Source organism: Equus caballus, chromosome 3, assembly GCF_041296265.1.
Source record: "Equus caballus isolate H_3958 breed thoroughbred chromosome 3, TB-T2T, whole genome shotgun sequence".
NCBI classification, from domain to species: Eukaryota; Metazoa; Chordata; class Mammalia; order Perissodactyla; family Equidae; genus Equus; species Equus caballus.
The window spans coordinates 13291112-13309076 of NC_091686.1; the positions used below are offsets into that span (position 1 = coordinate 13291112).

At 35.8% G+C, this 17965-nt stretch overlaps 1 protein-coding gene across 4 annotated transcripts in view; it reads right to left on the minus strand.

Moving 5' to 3' along the window:
• Positions 1–17965, minus strand: part of CDH8 (cadherin 8) — a 337578-nt gene that overhangs the window by 219531 nt on the left and 100082 nt on the right. For all 4 annotated transcript variants that reach the window (XM_070261901.1, XM_005608302.4, XM_070261899.1 and 1 more), the window contains one exon: positions 7614–7908. In XM_070261901.1, coding sequence (XP_070118002.1) covers positions 7614–7908 — 295 coding nt within the window. The remainder of the gene's footprint in view (positions 1–7613; positions 7909–17965) is intronic.

Genomic DNA, 17965 nt, shown 5'->3' on the forward strand with positions numbered 1-17965 from the left:
TGGGTTTTACTCTAATGAGCAAGCATTGGGATACAATGGTAGAAAAAATTAAAAGGGAAAGAAAGCATTGTTTCTTTAGTACATTGATGAATTGACCTGTTTTAAAGGCACAGGTTGAGATATGTAATCAATATTGCCTCATCACTTAGATGTCGTTAATGCTGAATCAGTGCTTTAATTTTAATCCTTTGAAACACCAATTTAAATTAAGAGATACCCGTGAGAGGGAGATACAGGTTTCTAAAGTAAACTGAGGCAATGAATCCCATCCCACAGGGAGTGACTCTGTTCACATGTGGGGTTAGGGGCAGAGATTGTTAAATTTGTTTTCACTGGTTCAAATTTCAGGATTTTATGTAATTAATGAAATATATCTTTATTTAATATCCATTATATAGAACAAAAGTGACACCAATATTACAACTTGTAAAATCAAATGAAATATTTCATCACATTTTCTTGTGATTTGTACCATTCTGAAGGATTTTTATTGGCTAGTGATTGAGAATTCATCTTCTAGAAAGATTTCAAAGATTTCTTCTTACTTAAAATTCCTAAGTCGACAGGCCAAATCTATAAGAAGAGACCAGTGAAAACACCTAGTTTGTGTTGGTAATGGAACCCCAAAACAAGGGTGACTCCAAGTATTCTGAGCTGGCCCTATAATGAGCAGTTCTAGAATTTTAACTTTTTTTAAAATGACTGAAAGCTGTATTTCTATATGATTTATAATAAACTCTCCTAAACTATTCTACCTGTCTTAGCATATTTTCATGGATTGATATTTGGCCCACAGAACCTTAAAATTAAAGAGATCAGGGATGTGAGTTGACCAATGCAAGTCCTAAAAATAGTCAGAATCTCATTAGGAACAATACAATTGATTAATTATAAGATGCTATCAATTAATTGATTAATAAATTATCCTCTTATAATATAGGGAGTACAAAAGAGTAAGCATGAAAGCAAAATTTGATGGAAGGAGTTTCCTCATCACAGAAGGCAGTCAAAGAAACCTTGTCTATATTCCCATCATTATATGTCAAACTTGTTCTTAGCCACAATGAAGAAATAGCACAATGCCTCTTGGAAGACTAATTCATTTTAGGTACCTCTCACAGTTAACTGCCAATAAGTTTCCCATTTGGATACTTCAGTAATTTCTAAGCCATAGACCATTTAGGGAGACCTTCAGGAACCACCAAAATCCACGTATCAGAAATGACTGCTTCACTTTCATCATAAGATCCAAGAAAAGAGTCAGTCATTATTATACCAACTGTCTATGTATCCCTGATGGCGGTTTAGCTTCCTTATGCAGAAGCGAAACTACACGATCCTCACTCCATCCTAGAGTTTTGGAACCACAGCTGTTACAGGCATTCAGATCAGGTAGAGCAGCTGAACGTCTTTTGAGAACGTTTATTTCAATCCTCATAATTTCCCTCCCATGTTTTACTACAGAATTTCAATTTCGTTCATCACTCTGAATCAAACAAGACAAAAAGTACAATCAAATCCATAAAGAGAAGTTTTTCTCCTTTCTCACTTTGCATCTCTCCATTAAAATAGAGAAATGCTGCTCAATCCTTTTAAAATCTAGCCGAGAGAGAGACAGAAAGCCACAACCTCTAAATTATAAGAAAGAAGTATGTTACAGAGAACAAATTAGTGGTTGCCAGAGGGGAGAGGAGTGAGGGCGTGGGCAAAATAGGTGAAGGGGATCAAGAGGTAAAAACTTCCAGTTATAAAATAAATAGGTAACGGGATGCAATGTACAGCAAAGGGAATATAGTCAATAATATTGTAATAATGATGTTCTATGGTGACAGATGGTAAGCAGACTTAGTGTGATGATCACTGTGTAATGTATGAAAATATCAAATCACTACATTGTACACCTGAAACTAAAATAAAATTGCATGTCAATTATACTTCAATAAAAATGAGCATAGTATAAAAAAAGAAAGAAGTATATTCTGTTGAAGACAGTTTATCAGTATGAACATTCTTTGATCTTTTATGCTTGTGACATACATTGTTTCTTTAATAAGAAAAAAAGAATATGAAAATGAATCTCTTTATTTATTATTTTAGAAATCTTCTTTATACAGGACTAAAATATGTATTGGGGAGTGACAAGAATAACTAGGTAACCCAGGTATGCTGTAGTCATCATAATATTCAATTCACTCCTTAGAAATTGCAAATTTTACTATTTAGCTGCATAATAAATTAACGTGGCCTTACATAGAACTAAAAATCTCTTCTTATTGGAAAAGTATGTGTAAAACTTTTGTAATGTAAACTTAAGTAGTGCTTCAAGATATTTCTAAAAGAAAAGTTTCTGGGATCATATAAATGTCTGAATGTTCAAAAAGGCACATAATATGAATTTATTAAATTATGATATATTGATACTTTAAAGACTCCAAGTGTGAAAAGCATTTCACTTTATTTAGTTCAGTGTTTACCAATTAAATGCCTTTTTTGGGGTAAACCTATTTTGAACACATCTTGGAAAATGTTGCCATAGATCTATTTTATAATAAGAAACATTTTAAAAATACAGGAGAATAAAAGTAAAGAGTATTATACAGTTTCCTGCCTCCATTCCTGACAGTCTTCCTGTTGCCTGAACGGTTCATTCCAAAAGCCGTAAGTGTGGCTGGGCAAGACAGGAATCCATGTACGTGCAGAAAGGTGGCAGCAGATAAATATTTGTGTGGGGGAGTCAGGGGATGGGCAGAGGGAGCAAACGGAAATCATCTACTATAGGAGGGTGAAGGGTGACCCAAATAATAAATATATCGAGGATAAAGAAACTGAGGTTTATCACTGTTGAAGAAAGGGGAAAAATCAGAATGAATCCTGTAGCGTTGCTATAGAATTGGAGGTACAGTGGTGAACTCATGGTAATGCAGTGTAGTCCTGGATTTGATCCTTCTACTATAAGAGGATACTGGAGGGACAAATAGAGACATTTGACTGAAGTCTGTGCATTCAATAGCAATGGCATATCAATATTAATTCCCTAATTTTGATGGTTGTATTGTGCTTGTGTAGAAAAACATCCATGTGGAAAGGACTTAACGAGCCATCCCATGATGATGGGGCATCCTGTCAGCAACTCACTCTCCAATGGTTCAGGAAAAATAGACTTGGACTACATTTGCAACTTTTCTCTAGGATTAAATTTATTCAAAATTAAAGACAATGAAAAACACAAAAGAAATTGAATGTATTCTATACGGCCTTTCTCCAAAAGAAGATTTGAGGATGTTTACCATAAAGAGACATATTCACAAAGAAAAGGCATAGTATTAACAGCAATAGAAGATAGAAGAAGGAAAAACACTGAAATTATTTTCAAGTTTCAACCACTTCCTTTTGGTTGAGCTACTGTTTGAGAGTAAGTTCTCTTGCCTATTGCATACTTACACCTTCCATAACCTCTTCAGTCAAAAGCCTTTGGAAAGCAGTAAGATCTGCCTTTTTGCAACATATTTTACTAAGTCATCTCTTGACCTTCCTCTGATATTTTGATCAATACTTTCTGGTGGAGAGTGCATTCTCCTTTGCATTCATCACCGGGAAATCCAGAGACAGTCAACCCCAGTTTCGCTCTTCAGTCTTTATCTTTACTATATGAACAGCACTTCAGCCACAGTCATTCATTACATGGATCTTAATTAATTTTATTGTTATTTGAATTCTATGTGATGTATTTTTCTTACATTGCCAAAGTGTTTAAGCGTGTATCTTGAAAATTCTGTATACTTCACCCAAACTTTTCCTTGTCCTGAACTCTGTCTTAGTTCTTCAATTTAATTTGCAAACTATGCTGACCTCGAGAGCTCTTCTGCCTTGGAAAAATATTAACTATGATAAATATGCAGCAGAATCATAGTGCTGATATAAACAAAATTCTCTAGAGACATTATCAAAGATTAGTAGAGCATACTAGTTAAACCCATGGGAGGTAGAGCCAGATGTTTGGGTTTAAATTCCAGCTCCTCCACTTAATATCTGGATTTGGATTAGTTATTATTTCTCCCATTTTTCTGATTAAAAATAATGAGAAATAGGGAAGTTAATATCGGTACTAATGTTGTAGGATTGTTGTGGATATTAGAAGCATTTAACACAGCTTCTGATATATAGCAACTTTTCAACACATACTGATCATTATTAGAAGAGCTCTGAATCTCAAAGAAAACTAAGAAAACCTCCAGTGTCATGTTTTGTATAATGCTATACTCCACAATGAGATAACTACCAGCTTAAGTACTGCTTGGCTTTCTCATCTCTCCTCTACCTCCACTAATACGCCCTTTTGAATATAAAAGAGTTTATTCCAACATGTGCCTTTATGAGACATAAAGTTAAGACTTGTCAAGCAATTTTTCATTGACCAAGGCACTCATATAGACAATTTATTGAATCTTACTAGTAGAGGTAACTCACAAATGTATCATTGCAAAGAAAGTGATGTTTATTGGTCACCGATTCTATGCTATGCCAAGTACTTTAAATATAATCATTGAATGTTTCCAAATATACTTTTTTAGGTAGGAGTTATTGTGCAAACTATACAGATAGAGAAAATGAGACTTCTGTGGATTATAGCATTTACACAAGTAAAAGGCAAATTTGCAGTCTAGTAATCTTAGATTCTATTTCCAAATCAAATAAAAAGCTTATTTTACCTGAACCCAGGTGTAGACATACAACAGATTAACCACCCCTCACTCCAATATACAACAGCATTAAAAGTGTCCACTTAAAGTGTCTGAAACTCAATAAATGTAGGCAAATTTCCATTGAAAGACCCACTTTGACAATGCTAGTTTGGGATCCACAGTTAGAATCAGACAAACGCATATGCCACTCTTTACATGGTATTGCTATAAAAGTGAATTCTCCTCAAGTTCTGAAATTCACAGTAGAATATAAAAGAGCTGTGTCTCCAGCTTCCAAATAAGAGATTTCTAAAATAATTTGGCTGCCATTTGGGCAAATATATATGTGTGTTTTGTCTTGACAGCTTGTCAACTGGCAGACAGTTCTTGAACATCACATTCATTTCAATTTAATAATGGTAAATTTCTCAATTAGAATTTTATTTTTCACTTTCTGCACAATGAAATCCCCTAGTCCTTGCTGGCATTCTTCAGGGCATACAGGTGCAGGGGCTGGCATTTCTGCAGTGGCAAAGGAAGAAAAATGAAAGCAAGAAGGAGGGGAGGGAAGAGACAGGCTGAGAGAGAACAGTGGTAATGGCGAGAGAAAGGAGACAGTGGCTGACCTTCATCCTGATATTCACCTTCATGAGAAATGAAGGGAATAATTCACACTTGACAATAAAATAGTGCAGCTGCCTTTGTTTCCTTTAACCAGAGAGGCTCGAGTCAAACAGAAACCAGACACCCAATGCATAAAATCAATACATAAAAAAGGGCCAAAGGTAAAGTGGGAAATAGATTCATAAAATAATTTTAAAAACCGCAACAACCACCAATTATTGAACACTTACTTACTTTATGGCACATCTCTGCCTTGTATTTTATCACGCAACTCTCACACAGTGAAAGCAAGATGGAAATTATCTTTGCATTGTAGCTGAGGAAAATAAGCAATAATTGAACCTCCCTGAGCTTCAAAGTCAACCAGATAATAAGGGATGGAACCAGGATTCAAAACTCTATCTATCTAACTTCAAAACCCACACTTTCAACCGTAGCACATTCGATGTGGCTTTTGGAAGAGACGTCATAGACTAAGCATTTTAAAAAAATAACTGTGTATATGCTAGTGTAGATTATTTCTTTTAGTCTCTACTCTCTTATCAAGAAAAATCTTTTAGATAGAGAAAAAATCCATATATATTTATAGGGGCACATACACATTGCATTATGAAGCTAGTAATATCTTCAAAATCCTTTTCTTAGCTGAAATTGACCTTGAAGTCTGCAGAAGTTTTGAGAGTTTTCTGTCTCACCATATTTATCAGGCACATGACTCATTTACACAGGCAAGAGAGTCTCTGACACATTTACAATAGACAGATATAGACTTGGCCATTAAGATGTAGAAATCATAATAATGAGGCAAAAATAACAACTTCCCTGTCTATCATTTATTAATAGTTGAGATAAAATCTTCCGTATGTATTGCAGGTGCTAATAATCTGGACTCTAATCTGGATGAAAAGATGAATTAGGCAAGTTCTCTGCCCTAAATGAGCTGATCAAACAAGGAAAAAAAACAAAGAAAAATACATTTTCTCAGTTCCTGCTTGTATGTCAGAATCTAAAACCAACATGTAGGTGTTTTAGCTTGTTTGTGTTTCTTTACATGGTGATGGTAATGGTAGGGAGAACTTCCTGCTAGAAAGCCATGGAAATTTACCTAGAAAAGGTGTCATTTCAGCCAACCATAGAGGAACAATTAGATTTTGATAAGAAGGAAAAAAATGAAAGGAGAATTCCTTGCACAAAAGGTTGACAAAGTGGAGTCTTGGCGGAGAAATAAATGGGTAAGATATGAAGACTCAAAATTAATTGCGATTTGCTGCTGCAGTGGGTGTACCCACCAAAGTTATATTGTAGGTACCAAAGAGGAGAACAAATGAAGCCAGGCTATTTATCTAATTCTGGACTTCAATTTATACCTCTATTTGTGTTTTTTATTTGTCTCCTCATGTTCACCTGCGTCTACTTTATGTGATTTTGCTGCATAGCATGTAACCTTAAATGTTGTTTTAAATGCAATCTGAAACAAACTGGGGTATATATTACACACATAAGGATGACTTTCGTGATCATATACTCTGAATTTGGATCCTGCCTACTACTTTTGTCAGAGAAGGAATAGCCCTAAAATCCTTCCTGTCATAGTATTTTCTGCGATCAGGGGTTTCCTAGTTCAAGGTCAGGGTTTGAGGATACATAAGCAGATCCAAAAAAGGAAAAAGAAATTATAAAATCACGTTTTGGAATAGGTACTGCTCTGTAAAATGTAGTGGGTACTTCAATGGCTCAAAAAAAGCAGGGGTGGGTCATTGGTGATAGCAGTGCTCCTAAAAACAGTTCAGTAAAGGTAAGATGGCTATAGCACAGAAGTTTCTGGTTAACTATAATTTCCTAATCCACTCTAGACTGGACCCACCAGCTCAATATCTGACTGACTACAGACCTTGAAGGTTTTCTATTTCTCTACAAGCTGCATCTGCATGTGAATATACACAAACAAATAATTAAACATCAAGCAAATATCAATAGGATTAGTCTGGCATGTTGGAACAAATCTCGATAAATCTGCCTCAGTAACAGTACTCAAACTACAAGTCTAGGAGAGGAATACAAATTCAACCTATTGAAGTACTGTCATGTAAGGAGAGATATTTTAATAAAACTGCTTCGTCAGTTCCTATTACTAAGGGACTAAAGCTATTGAGCTGTGGAACTGAGGCCAAAAAAGGGGATTTGGAAATGCAAATTAGAGATAAGACGGTAATAAATGTCTTTTATTCAGCCACACACTATCCCTGATGCCAGGAGCTATTTTAAAGATGACTCTTAATAGTTCTGTGAAATTGGAAGCATACGTACCCAAAATGGACATCTCTGGCACAGTGGCATGATAGGGTCCATTAAGAAACTCCGGTGCATTGTCGTTGATGTCTTGAACTTTAATAATAAATTCAGAAGGAGGCTCAAGAGGTTTGTTCGTCTCCCAGTCCACTGCCTGAGCTGTTAGGGTGTACTCAGCCTTTTCCTCTCGGTCAAGTCTTTTTATAGCATGGATATCTCCTGTTATATCATTTATCTGAAAGATTGTCCCAGCTCCATCACCTGATAGGATATACTTGATTTTTTTGCTCCCGGGATCCAGGTCTGTGTGTAGCTAAAATGAAAAGTGTCATTGGTTAGTGATGGAGCAATTTGCAAAGTTACTTTTTAACTACTTCCTTTTCCATATCAAGTTGGTTCTTTTTACATGAACGGTACCTTCATCAATTTCTGCTAAGAGTAGCTGTACAAAGAGTCTACGTAACTGTATGCCTATCAATCAAAATAAAAGATAATGAAATTCATACAAATAAGTCAGGACTGTTTAAAAACATACTCTGACTTGTTCAGTACAAAGTGATATGCAATTAGAATGATAAAAAGATCAAGGAGAAAATATAAAAATATATGTATTCTTTTCAATTTATTAATGCATTTATTTAAAGTTAGTATTGCTAGCTTCCTTTTTGGATCACTATTTGTGTGCCAAGAACTATGTGAATTACTTCTCATATAATTCCCTTAACTTTTTCAAATGTCAACAAGTTAGAATATTTCATACGAAAATAAGAAAGGGAAATTTGACAAGGCACATGATAGCGTCTCCAAGGTTCATATTTGATGCAATCAAGTGTGGTAGACCCAGAATTCAACTTAGATCTGCCTTCTATGTTTTTAAAATCAAAAATAACTTTAATACTTGCACATATATCAAGATCTTATGTTTGCGAAGGGCTTTGTTTTCTTTGATTTGTACAGTCCTTCTGGCCCATGACAATTATTACAATTTTACAGAGAGTAACACTGAGCTCAGAAAACGGAAGCACATTTTTCCAGAAATGGGACCCTTTGAAAAATGAGAATTGTGCAGTAGGGATCCAGATTCATCTCAGATCACAGCAACAGAAATTTATTGAACACCTACTCTGCCCGAAATACTTTGGTAGGCACTGGGGAAAACAGAAGCCCTGGCTTTCAGATTGTCACAGTTTACTCTCAATAGAAGACAAGAGTGTTCGGATATATCTGATATATGGTGCTGCTTTTTTATGCTATGGGCACTCCTGTTACACAACTAAAATAAAGCAAGAATATAGAGTTTTAGTTTGCATTTTTAAAAGAAAAATTCATTGAGTTCTAGCTCCAAAATAACTGCTTATATGCACATATTTTCAGTTTAACTCAGTTACTTAAACGCCAATATAGTTCCATTTATTGCACCATGAGATTTCAAATTCGTGGTCTTTAAAAAAAAAAACTGTCTTGCGCAAAGAAACTCCTAAAAACTCAAAAGGCATTGTGTTCTCTTGGGATCACTTTTCTTCAGAACTGGCTCTACCGTTTTCTTCACCAATTTAAATTGTATTTAGCGCTTCAATAAATGAAAAGAAAAGATTATAAAATGACATAAAATAGCAACAAAGAATCCAAATGCATCTAGATCTCCCACTTTACTTTTGAATATTTTAAAAAGTGAAAGCATAAGATTACATCAAATATTTATTGAATCTCAAAGTGTATCCCTTTCATTTATTGTATTAAATTTATTAACAAGAGCAAATATTGAAATGCCTCTTTATCTTAATGAATGTGGGATTATAATTCATTAATGTGATATTAATCCTAATTTATGATCAGCTTAATTTATGTGCATTTTAACATTTCCATTAGCCTTTTTATTAAAAAAAGAAAATTTGAATAATATATCATTCGTGGAGGTTCCCTTTCACATACCAGGCATTCCTGAGACAAAGAAGGTATTGGTGCGTGTCACGCTTGTCCACAACATTTTTGCTATTAAAAATTAAGCCATTCAAAATGGTGTTTCCTTATGTACGTTAGAAGTTATTTGTGCCATATTTTCCTTACATTTATCAATAGCCTCTGATTGGTAAATTGTATTATAATCTTAACTTAGGTTTTGATTGTCCCTTGTGTTTAAAAATAACTGAGGGAGAAGAAGGGAGAAGCAAAGGTTTTTGAAAGAGTAAAACACAAAGCTAAGGGGCCAGCCCCATGGTCAAGTGGTTAAAGTTCCGCAAGCTCTGCCTCAGCGGCCCGGGTTCGTGGGTTCAGATCCTGGGTGCTGACCTACTGCACTCATCAGCCATGCTGCACACAAAAGAGAGGACTAGTGGCACAGATGTTAGCTTAGAGCTAATCTTCCTCAAGCGAAAAAAAGAGGAGGATTGGCAACGGATGTTACTCAGGGCAAATCTTCCTCACCAAAAAACAAAAACCACAAAGCAAAAATCCAGGTCTCCCTAACTATATGAACTGGAGAAATTAGCACATTTATTTGAGCTTCAGTTACTTTGCTTATAATATGGGAATAAAACATCTCCTCTGGAGAACTGATTTTAGAATCTGAGATGATCTCTTTGAAAAATAGAGAAAAAATGGAAGTCAACATTTTACGTGTACAATAACTAAAACCATTTTTATCATATTCAACCATATACAACTACCTGAAAATATTGTGATAAACCCAGTTACAACCTCAGTGAAAGCAAGTTCCCAAGACATGATTCTGAAAAATCCCTTAAAGAACACTGTATGCTTCCTCTTTCTTCCGGAAATTGATTTTTAGCAAATCTCAGTAAATTCCAGACCCCTGGGATAACGGTAACCTTGAAACATAGGATATTATGTTTCTACATGCATTTACTGCACCCTATTATTTATATCACACACACTCACACACACTCTCACACACTCTTACACATGGCTTGTTCAAGTAACCAACTTCACATTACAAATAAAAGATTTGTGGGTGTGTAACAATAGCAATTTACAGGCAGTAAATACTCATAAGGCTCCAGGTCTGGACCTCAGAAGGATTTGGGCTACATAATGACAAAGCTGCTGCTTTCTCTGTGGCCTTCACATACGTCTGTCAGAACCTGCTTATTTCAATGCAACAACACATTTCCTGTCAATTTACCCCAACTTAGGTCCCTTCTGTGAGATTGTGGTACCAGATATCCTAAATGCAGCAAATGTTCACACATTGTGCATCATTTGGAAGTGTGATGACCATCTCTCTCAAGGGCTGCTTCTGCTAATTGAAACAGGATAAGGGTCATATGCGTATTGGCCTGGGGTGATAAGACTCCTTGGCCTGGATGTCGTACACAAAGACTCCATCCATTTATTTATTAAACAGGCATGGAGCATGATTACAAACAACACAGACATGGTCTGTGCCCTCAAAGACCCATAGATTAGTGGGAGATAAACACAAACAGAAAATATAGGGGAAGTATCCTTATTCTTATTGTTACATGTATTGACTACTTATTATCTGGTAAACATTTTACATGTATAAATGTAATGTTATTCTCATAACACACTTAAGATCATTTCTCCATTTCATCGAGGAAATAATTGAGATTCAGAGATTTTTAGGGAACTTTTCCATAGAATGCACAATCAGCAAGTAGCAATCTTAACAGTACAAGCTTCAGAGTAAATTTCCTGAATTCAAATGTATGCTCTAAAAGCTATGCTATGGGCAGAAAAGAGAACTATAAGACCATGCAGAAATTTTATTTAAGTCAGAAAGTGGAGTGTGGAAGGAGAAAAAGGCCTCCCCAAAGAAGTAACGATTAAAACTTCAGATCCCAAAGAGGGAGGAAATGCGTGCCAGGCACAGGTAATAATATGGATGTAGATCCAGTGTTAAGAGAGAGCATACTATGTTAAAGAAACTAAAGATGATTTAATATGGCAAGAGCACTGAATTAAGGAGAAGAGAGGTGGCAAGAAATAAGAATAGAAAGCAAGGCAGGGGTCAGACTATGTGGAGTTTTGATTGAAACCAAGATACAGAGTTTGGATTTGTCTATAAAAACAACGAGAGTCATAAATACGGTTTCAGTAAGGAGCCTGACATCATAATAGTTTTGTTTTAGTAACATCACAGTGGCTGGTGTGTGCCTCTAAGCAAAGGTCTTGGAAGCAAAAGGGAAGAGGAGGATAGAGAGAAAACTTAGACATCAATTCACAAAGCTGCCTCAATTTCAATTCTTCAGTTCAGCCTGGCATCTTTGTTCTGTCACATCTACAACCTGATGAATCACCAATCCCTCTGGTCACTCACTGAAACCTGGTTGGAGAAACACAGTGTCAGATGTGTGATGAGTGATCCCAGTCTTTCACATTATGTTTTCAATTTCAGGGATCATAATGGGACTGCTACATAATTGAGCTGAATTGTGAGTATCAGGATAATTACACCCTCGCCATCTCCCATATATTTGCATAATACCCCCTAATTAAAATAAGAGTTTAGACTCTAAAAGTCATGGGAAGAAGCATTTGCATTTTCACTCTCCTTTGTATTCCCACTGCCTAGTAAGGTGTCTGTCATGCTGTTGGAAGCTCGAAAAAAAAATTTGTGGAATAAGGTGTATGTAAAGGAAGGAAAGGAAAGGACATATGCTCATTTTATTTTCAAAACAATGATTTAAGGAAAAGAGCAAAGAGATTTAAAAATGTTGGGTCCAGTGATCTAAAATCTAACCCACTCTAAATGCAAAGTCCTTGAATTCTCTCAAATACGTATTCAACTTTAGCACCCAGCATAAGAACTGAGAGAACAGTAGATGGGAGGGTTGATGGAAAGATGAGTGGATGGATGGATAGATGGATGGGTAATGGATGAATAACTGATGGATGATGGATGACAGTTATCTGATACACTGACATCACTGTTCTCAGAATAAGAAATCCCATTCCATCCCAGTCCTCAATATCACCCATACCTCTCTCATGGCTGTCAAAAAAAAAAAAAAGTATAAACCACCCTTCCACCTTCTCACGCAGAATCCCTGAGGACACTAAAGTACTCCTAGGACAGCAGAGCCCAGAGAAGATGAATTCTCCTCTGAGTGCCTGTTTTAATACCAAAGAATGATTTCATTACCATTCTGCCTCCTTTTCTTCTCTAATGAGTGATGAGGAGTAAGATTCTGTGAACTGCAGGGGAAATCACTTCCTCATCTGAAAATCTGGTAGCTCTGGCATCAGAACTTATTTTGAAGTTTCACTCTACCCAGAAGGACATCATAGGAACGTTTCTCAAGTTTTCTGTCTTCCTCTAGAGAAGTATCTAAGTTACTGGGAAAGAATCAGCATTTTTTGGAACCCAAAGAAGTTAACAGGGGTCACTGCAGCATGAAAATCTGTCACTTACTGATCTCTGTTTTTCATGAATCTGCTCATCCTTGGAGAAGATAACAAGCTTAGCACTCTTTAATCAAATTATATATTAGCATTATATTCTCAGTATCTAATACATGCCTGTCATGGAGACCCTGTGGTATGGGCTATGAATCTATCAGTGAATGGATTGATAATCTAATCCTTAAGTCACAACTATTCAATATTAAAGATGGCACCAGGGACTTTGATACAATATATGTTTTTGGCCTAAATCTCTGAGATGATAAGAATGCAGGACTTCAGTCTAGATCTGGTACATATTTAGGCAGCTAGGAGAGTGAAAGGGCAGGTAAAGAGAAAGAACAAGAGGACATGAGAGTTCTTTTCACAAAAGACCTCTCAAAAAGGATGCTGACCAAACATGAAACAGTCCATTCAAGAAAATTTGGTTCCATCATTACATTCATGCAGAACTAGACAACCACTTGCTCTTGCTGCTTTAGAGCTAAATAAAGCATCATTTGATGGTGGTGGATGGATGGGAGGGGTGAGGGTGTCATGATGGACTACATAACTTAGATCTTATATACTACAATGCTATACTGCTACAGTAAATCTAAATAATTTAAATAGACATCCTTCACTCACATTGTTCTTAAGTTGCAGAAACAAATTACATCATAAAACTAAAGCTAGGTAATGGGGTAAAAATACGCCAACATTTTAGTAAGATCAAATTAGGAAAGTCCAATTACTCTTGTGATCACATATTCTAAGGAAATAATAATTCAGTGAAATAATAACACTTCTCAAAGTCATTCTCATATAAACCAAGTTAGCCTTAAATTTGTCTTCACAGGTGAAAGGCTAAAGCAGAAACGATCCCTGATTAAAAGAATAGAGCACAGCATCCCACACTGAAAACGACCTCTGCTTCACAAAAAAATTATTTTCTAACGTTTGACAGCAGGCAAATGAGTAGCATCTTGATCTCTCAGACGTGCTCTCTGCATTCTGTGTCAGCTGCTGGTGTGAGTATTGAACAGCTTGACCTGGCCATGGGGACCAGTGCCCAGAGAAACAGAAAATTAGAAGCAGGTCCAAGTAAACTGCTGTTTCTGGCTGCAGACACCTGAAAACAGAGTCAAAAAAAAGAGGGTATTCATGTGCTACTGTTTTAAACGGTAAGTTCCACAAAGGCAGGGCCTCTGTGCACATTATTCAACACTATCCTCAGAAGGAGGCATCATACTTAGCAAATGGTATATGCTCATTGAAGTTTAATTTTTCTTTTTGTCTGCACAGGACCTATCTTAACGTCCTGTACTTGTCAGTGTTTTTACACGGATGAGGGGCTCAGGGTCAGTAAAAATGGTGACTTTCTCAAGCTCACAAAATTAACAAATAACAGCACCAGATGTAACCCAGTAAAGTGGATTCCAGAACATAAAGATTTTAGCACAATTCTATAGAGACCCTCAGGAAAGCATAACTAGTTACTACGGGGACCTTCTGTTTCCATAGATGAGAAGGAGAAGCTTCTCCAGTTTGCCCCTTAATGGCAACAGAGATTTAATATATACAGTTAGAAGTCATGTGTATGAAATCAAAGAATAAAGGCCCATTTTGTGAACCAATTCATCCTGTAAGAGGTTGGAACAGAATAGACATAGAAATAGAAAGTCAGTATGCTCAGCTAATAGGAATGCAAAGAAGGAATATTGACAAGAAGAGGCTGGCAGGCTGTTTCCCAAGAGACTTCCCAAGCCGACATTCATGACCTTGGCAAATTTGCTACTATCTTCAGTCTGGATCACAGCTTTACAGGTTTGGGAACATGATGCGTCAGCCCCTTAGCAAATCCATCTCTGTCAGTCAGACTCCAATAAACAAAGTTACCAAGACTAATTTTGTTTAAGGACAAGGTATTGATGATAGATAGCACTTCAAATATTTAAATTATCACGATGTGTAAAATTTGTCTTTATAGAAAGACCCATACACAAGTAATGCCAATTCTTGTGACTGGATTAAGAAAAAGGAGAATTAGATAGACTAATTCTGTAATGATGTATAAAAAAACAGCTTAAGTATGCCCACTTTACAAAAAATGGCCTTAAAAATGCTGCAAGAGTGTTTAAATTCCATATTCTCAGATTGCCTTTTTCCATTTGAGTATTGAGGTGGAGACTCGATTATTTAACCAAGCAATCATAGAAAAAAAGGCAAGGGACTCCCATCTGCTGATACATCTTTTCTTATGTATGCTGAAAACAGCCTGGTTAATATATTAAATCTTACAGGCTTGGAAGTCAATATGTTTCTCTAAAGCAACCAAAGATTTATGGAGCAGTAGTTCAGATTATGGGACCTAGAATGAAAGCCTGATAAGAAACAGAGCTAGCTTGAAACTGCAAGATACTGAGGAATTTACTTAACCTCCCCAAAACTGTTTCCTTATTTGTAAAATGCTTCAATAACAGTTTTAATAATCCTACTTTTCGGCTTTTTGTAATGACTAAAATGTGATGGCAGATGATAAATAATAAAGGCAAGATATCTTCTGGAAACTAAGATATTTAAGTAAAAATGCATATAGGGTGGATTCTTGTGGAGACTGAATTTTGGAATTACATGGATAGGTTCTGCCAAAACTGGGACTGCTTTCCAAGAAAAACACACCTCCCTACATATTCTGAGTCAGAATTCAACATACAACATTGATTTGTAATAAAAATGAGGATGTCACTTCTTGTGTCAAATGATCTGGGTAGAAGGTGGGCTTAACTCTTACATTGGGCATGTTGCTTAATAATCACATATCTGGTTCTTACTCATCCATTCAATAATGAATGATAGTAGATATATCTCAGTTTTTTATTTCTTGTTTTCCATGTTACTGAGGTATAACTAACAAATAAAATTGTAAGGTATTTAAAGTGCATATTATTTTTATTTCTTGTTACTAAATAACTGTAAACCTAGAAGTGGGGGGGTGTCAATGTGCATGGTCATTAAATAAATGGTTGTGTGTGCAATAGTGTGGGTGAACAGTAACAGTGGACCAATTAACAAAAAGAGATTTCGATGAATAGAGCAAAAAATGGATGAATGGATGAATGGATGGAGGGATGGAGGGATGGAGGGATGGAGGGATGGATAACTTGGCTGATAGGAGAATTAAGGGGAAGAGGATGATTAGATAGATGGTTTTATTGGAGAATGCATGGATAAAGGAAATAATAGACAAAGGGATGGCTGGTTGAATAAGACTTTCAGCCATCCTTCCATTTAGGTTCCAATGTACATTAAATACTATGAATCAAGATATGAATGAACAGATGGACATACTGGTGAGTGGGTGGGCTGGAAGGACGACAATTTCTCTCCAAAAGATTGACTTGGGGAAAACATAAATTATTCTGTTTCAAAGCACTAAAGCAGACATAGTCCCTTAGAACTTCAATTATAAATTACAGGAGATTCTTATATGAAGATCTTTGGTACATATTTAATTTTCAGTGAAACTTTCTCTCCAAAAATTTCCTGAACAAACCTCTCTCTCTCTGTCTCTTTCTTTCTCTCAATAGATGATATAGATATAAAAACAGATATGAGAGGAGAAAATTTTGTGCTAAATAAATATACAGTGTAGTAATACCCAATGCAAGCAATGTGAATAGAGCTGAAAAAAAGACTCCCAGGATTATTAGCCAAACAAAAGAAGTAAATTTTAAACAATATATGGATATTTCAAACAGATATTCAGTATATTTTCTAAAGATCAATTTACAGTGAAGCATTCAATAGTACTGTGGAAAAGGGGAAAATGTTGTATCAATGTTCTTTATGTTTCAAAAGAACTTGATTAACCAGAGCAATAATAGGAGTTGAAAATATAAGATCGATTTCTGATGTGGTAATCACAATTACTTACTAAACAAGATGTATCTTGTTATGCAAATAACTGACAGGAGCACAATGGGAAAGAACACAGTGGATAACCAAATGACAGTCATCTATTCCCTCTGAAATTCTATATTTATAAAAGGACTGTGGGGGAATCAAAATGCTGTGAACTTGGAAGAAAATTACAATTGAAATCAAAAATGAAATACATAAACCTGGGATTTAGTTTGGGCGATAGAACAGGGTGTGACATTGGCAAATCAGCTTCTTCTGTGATTAAAAAGCCTGATAACAACCTAGCTGTGTTATCGACTCCTCCCTCTTGAGCGCTGTAAACTGACTCATTCCAAGTCGTGTAAGAATGCAGAGAGCCATGGCCAAAGGTCAGATTTAATAGAAATAATCACATTTTCAGGTTTCAGCACCAACTACTCAATAAGTAGATGAATGGCTGAATGGATAAAGGTGTCAATGAAAGAATTAAGCGGAAGAGGATGGGTAGGTGAATGGTTTTATTGGAAAATGTATGAGTACATGAAAGAGTGAATGAGAGGAGGGGCAACTAACTAGATTCACAAGCATCCTTCTTTTTAGATAAATGAGAATCAAAAGATCTGGTATGAATTACAACTACTAGATATGAGCTTGGATAAGCCACTTAAGTTTTCCCTATTTCAGTTTCCTCTTGTTAAAAAACTGACACTAACGAGGCCATCAGCACCATTTATCAAAAAAAAAAAAAAAATCTCAGATTGTTTTAAGGATAGCATGTATATGAAAGTTTTTGTTTGTTGTTTATTAACTCCTACTCTCCCAAATATCATTATCCCCGTAGTGAAGATTTGGAAGTAAAACCTAACATGCCATAAAATTATCAGAATTAGATGCTAATAATATTGCCTGCAACGCTAGAAATGTGTGTGTGTAATTAAATATGTATGTGTGTTTATGTAGGTTTTTCTACTCCATCTCCACTCTGTCAACAGAAACTGGAAGTTGGCTGAGAAAATACCAAACCAGAACAACAAAACTTCAAGGAAAACCTAAAAACTCAAGATGCCCTTACTTTTCATACTATAAATAGATCTATAAATCTG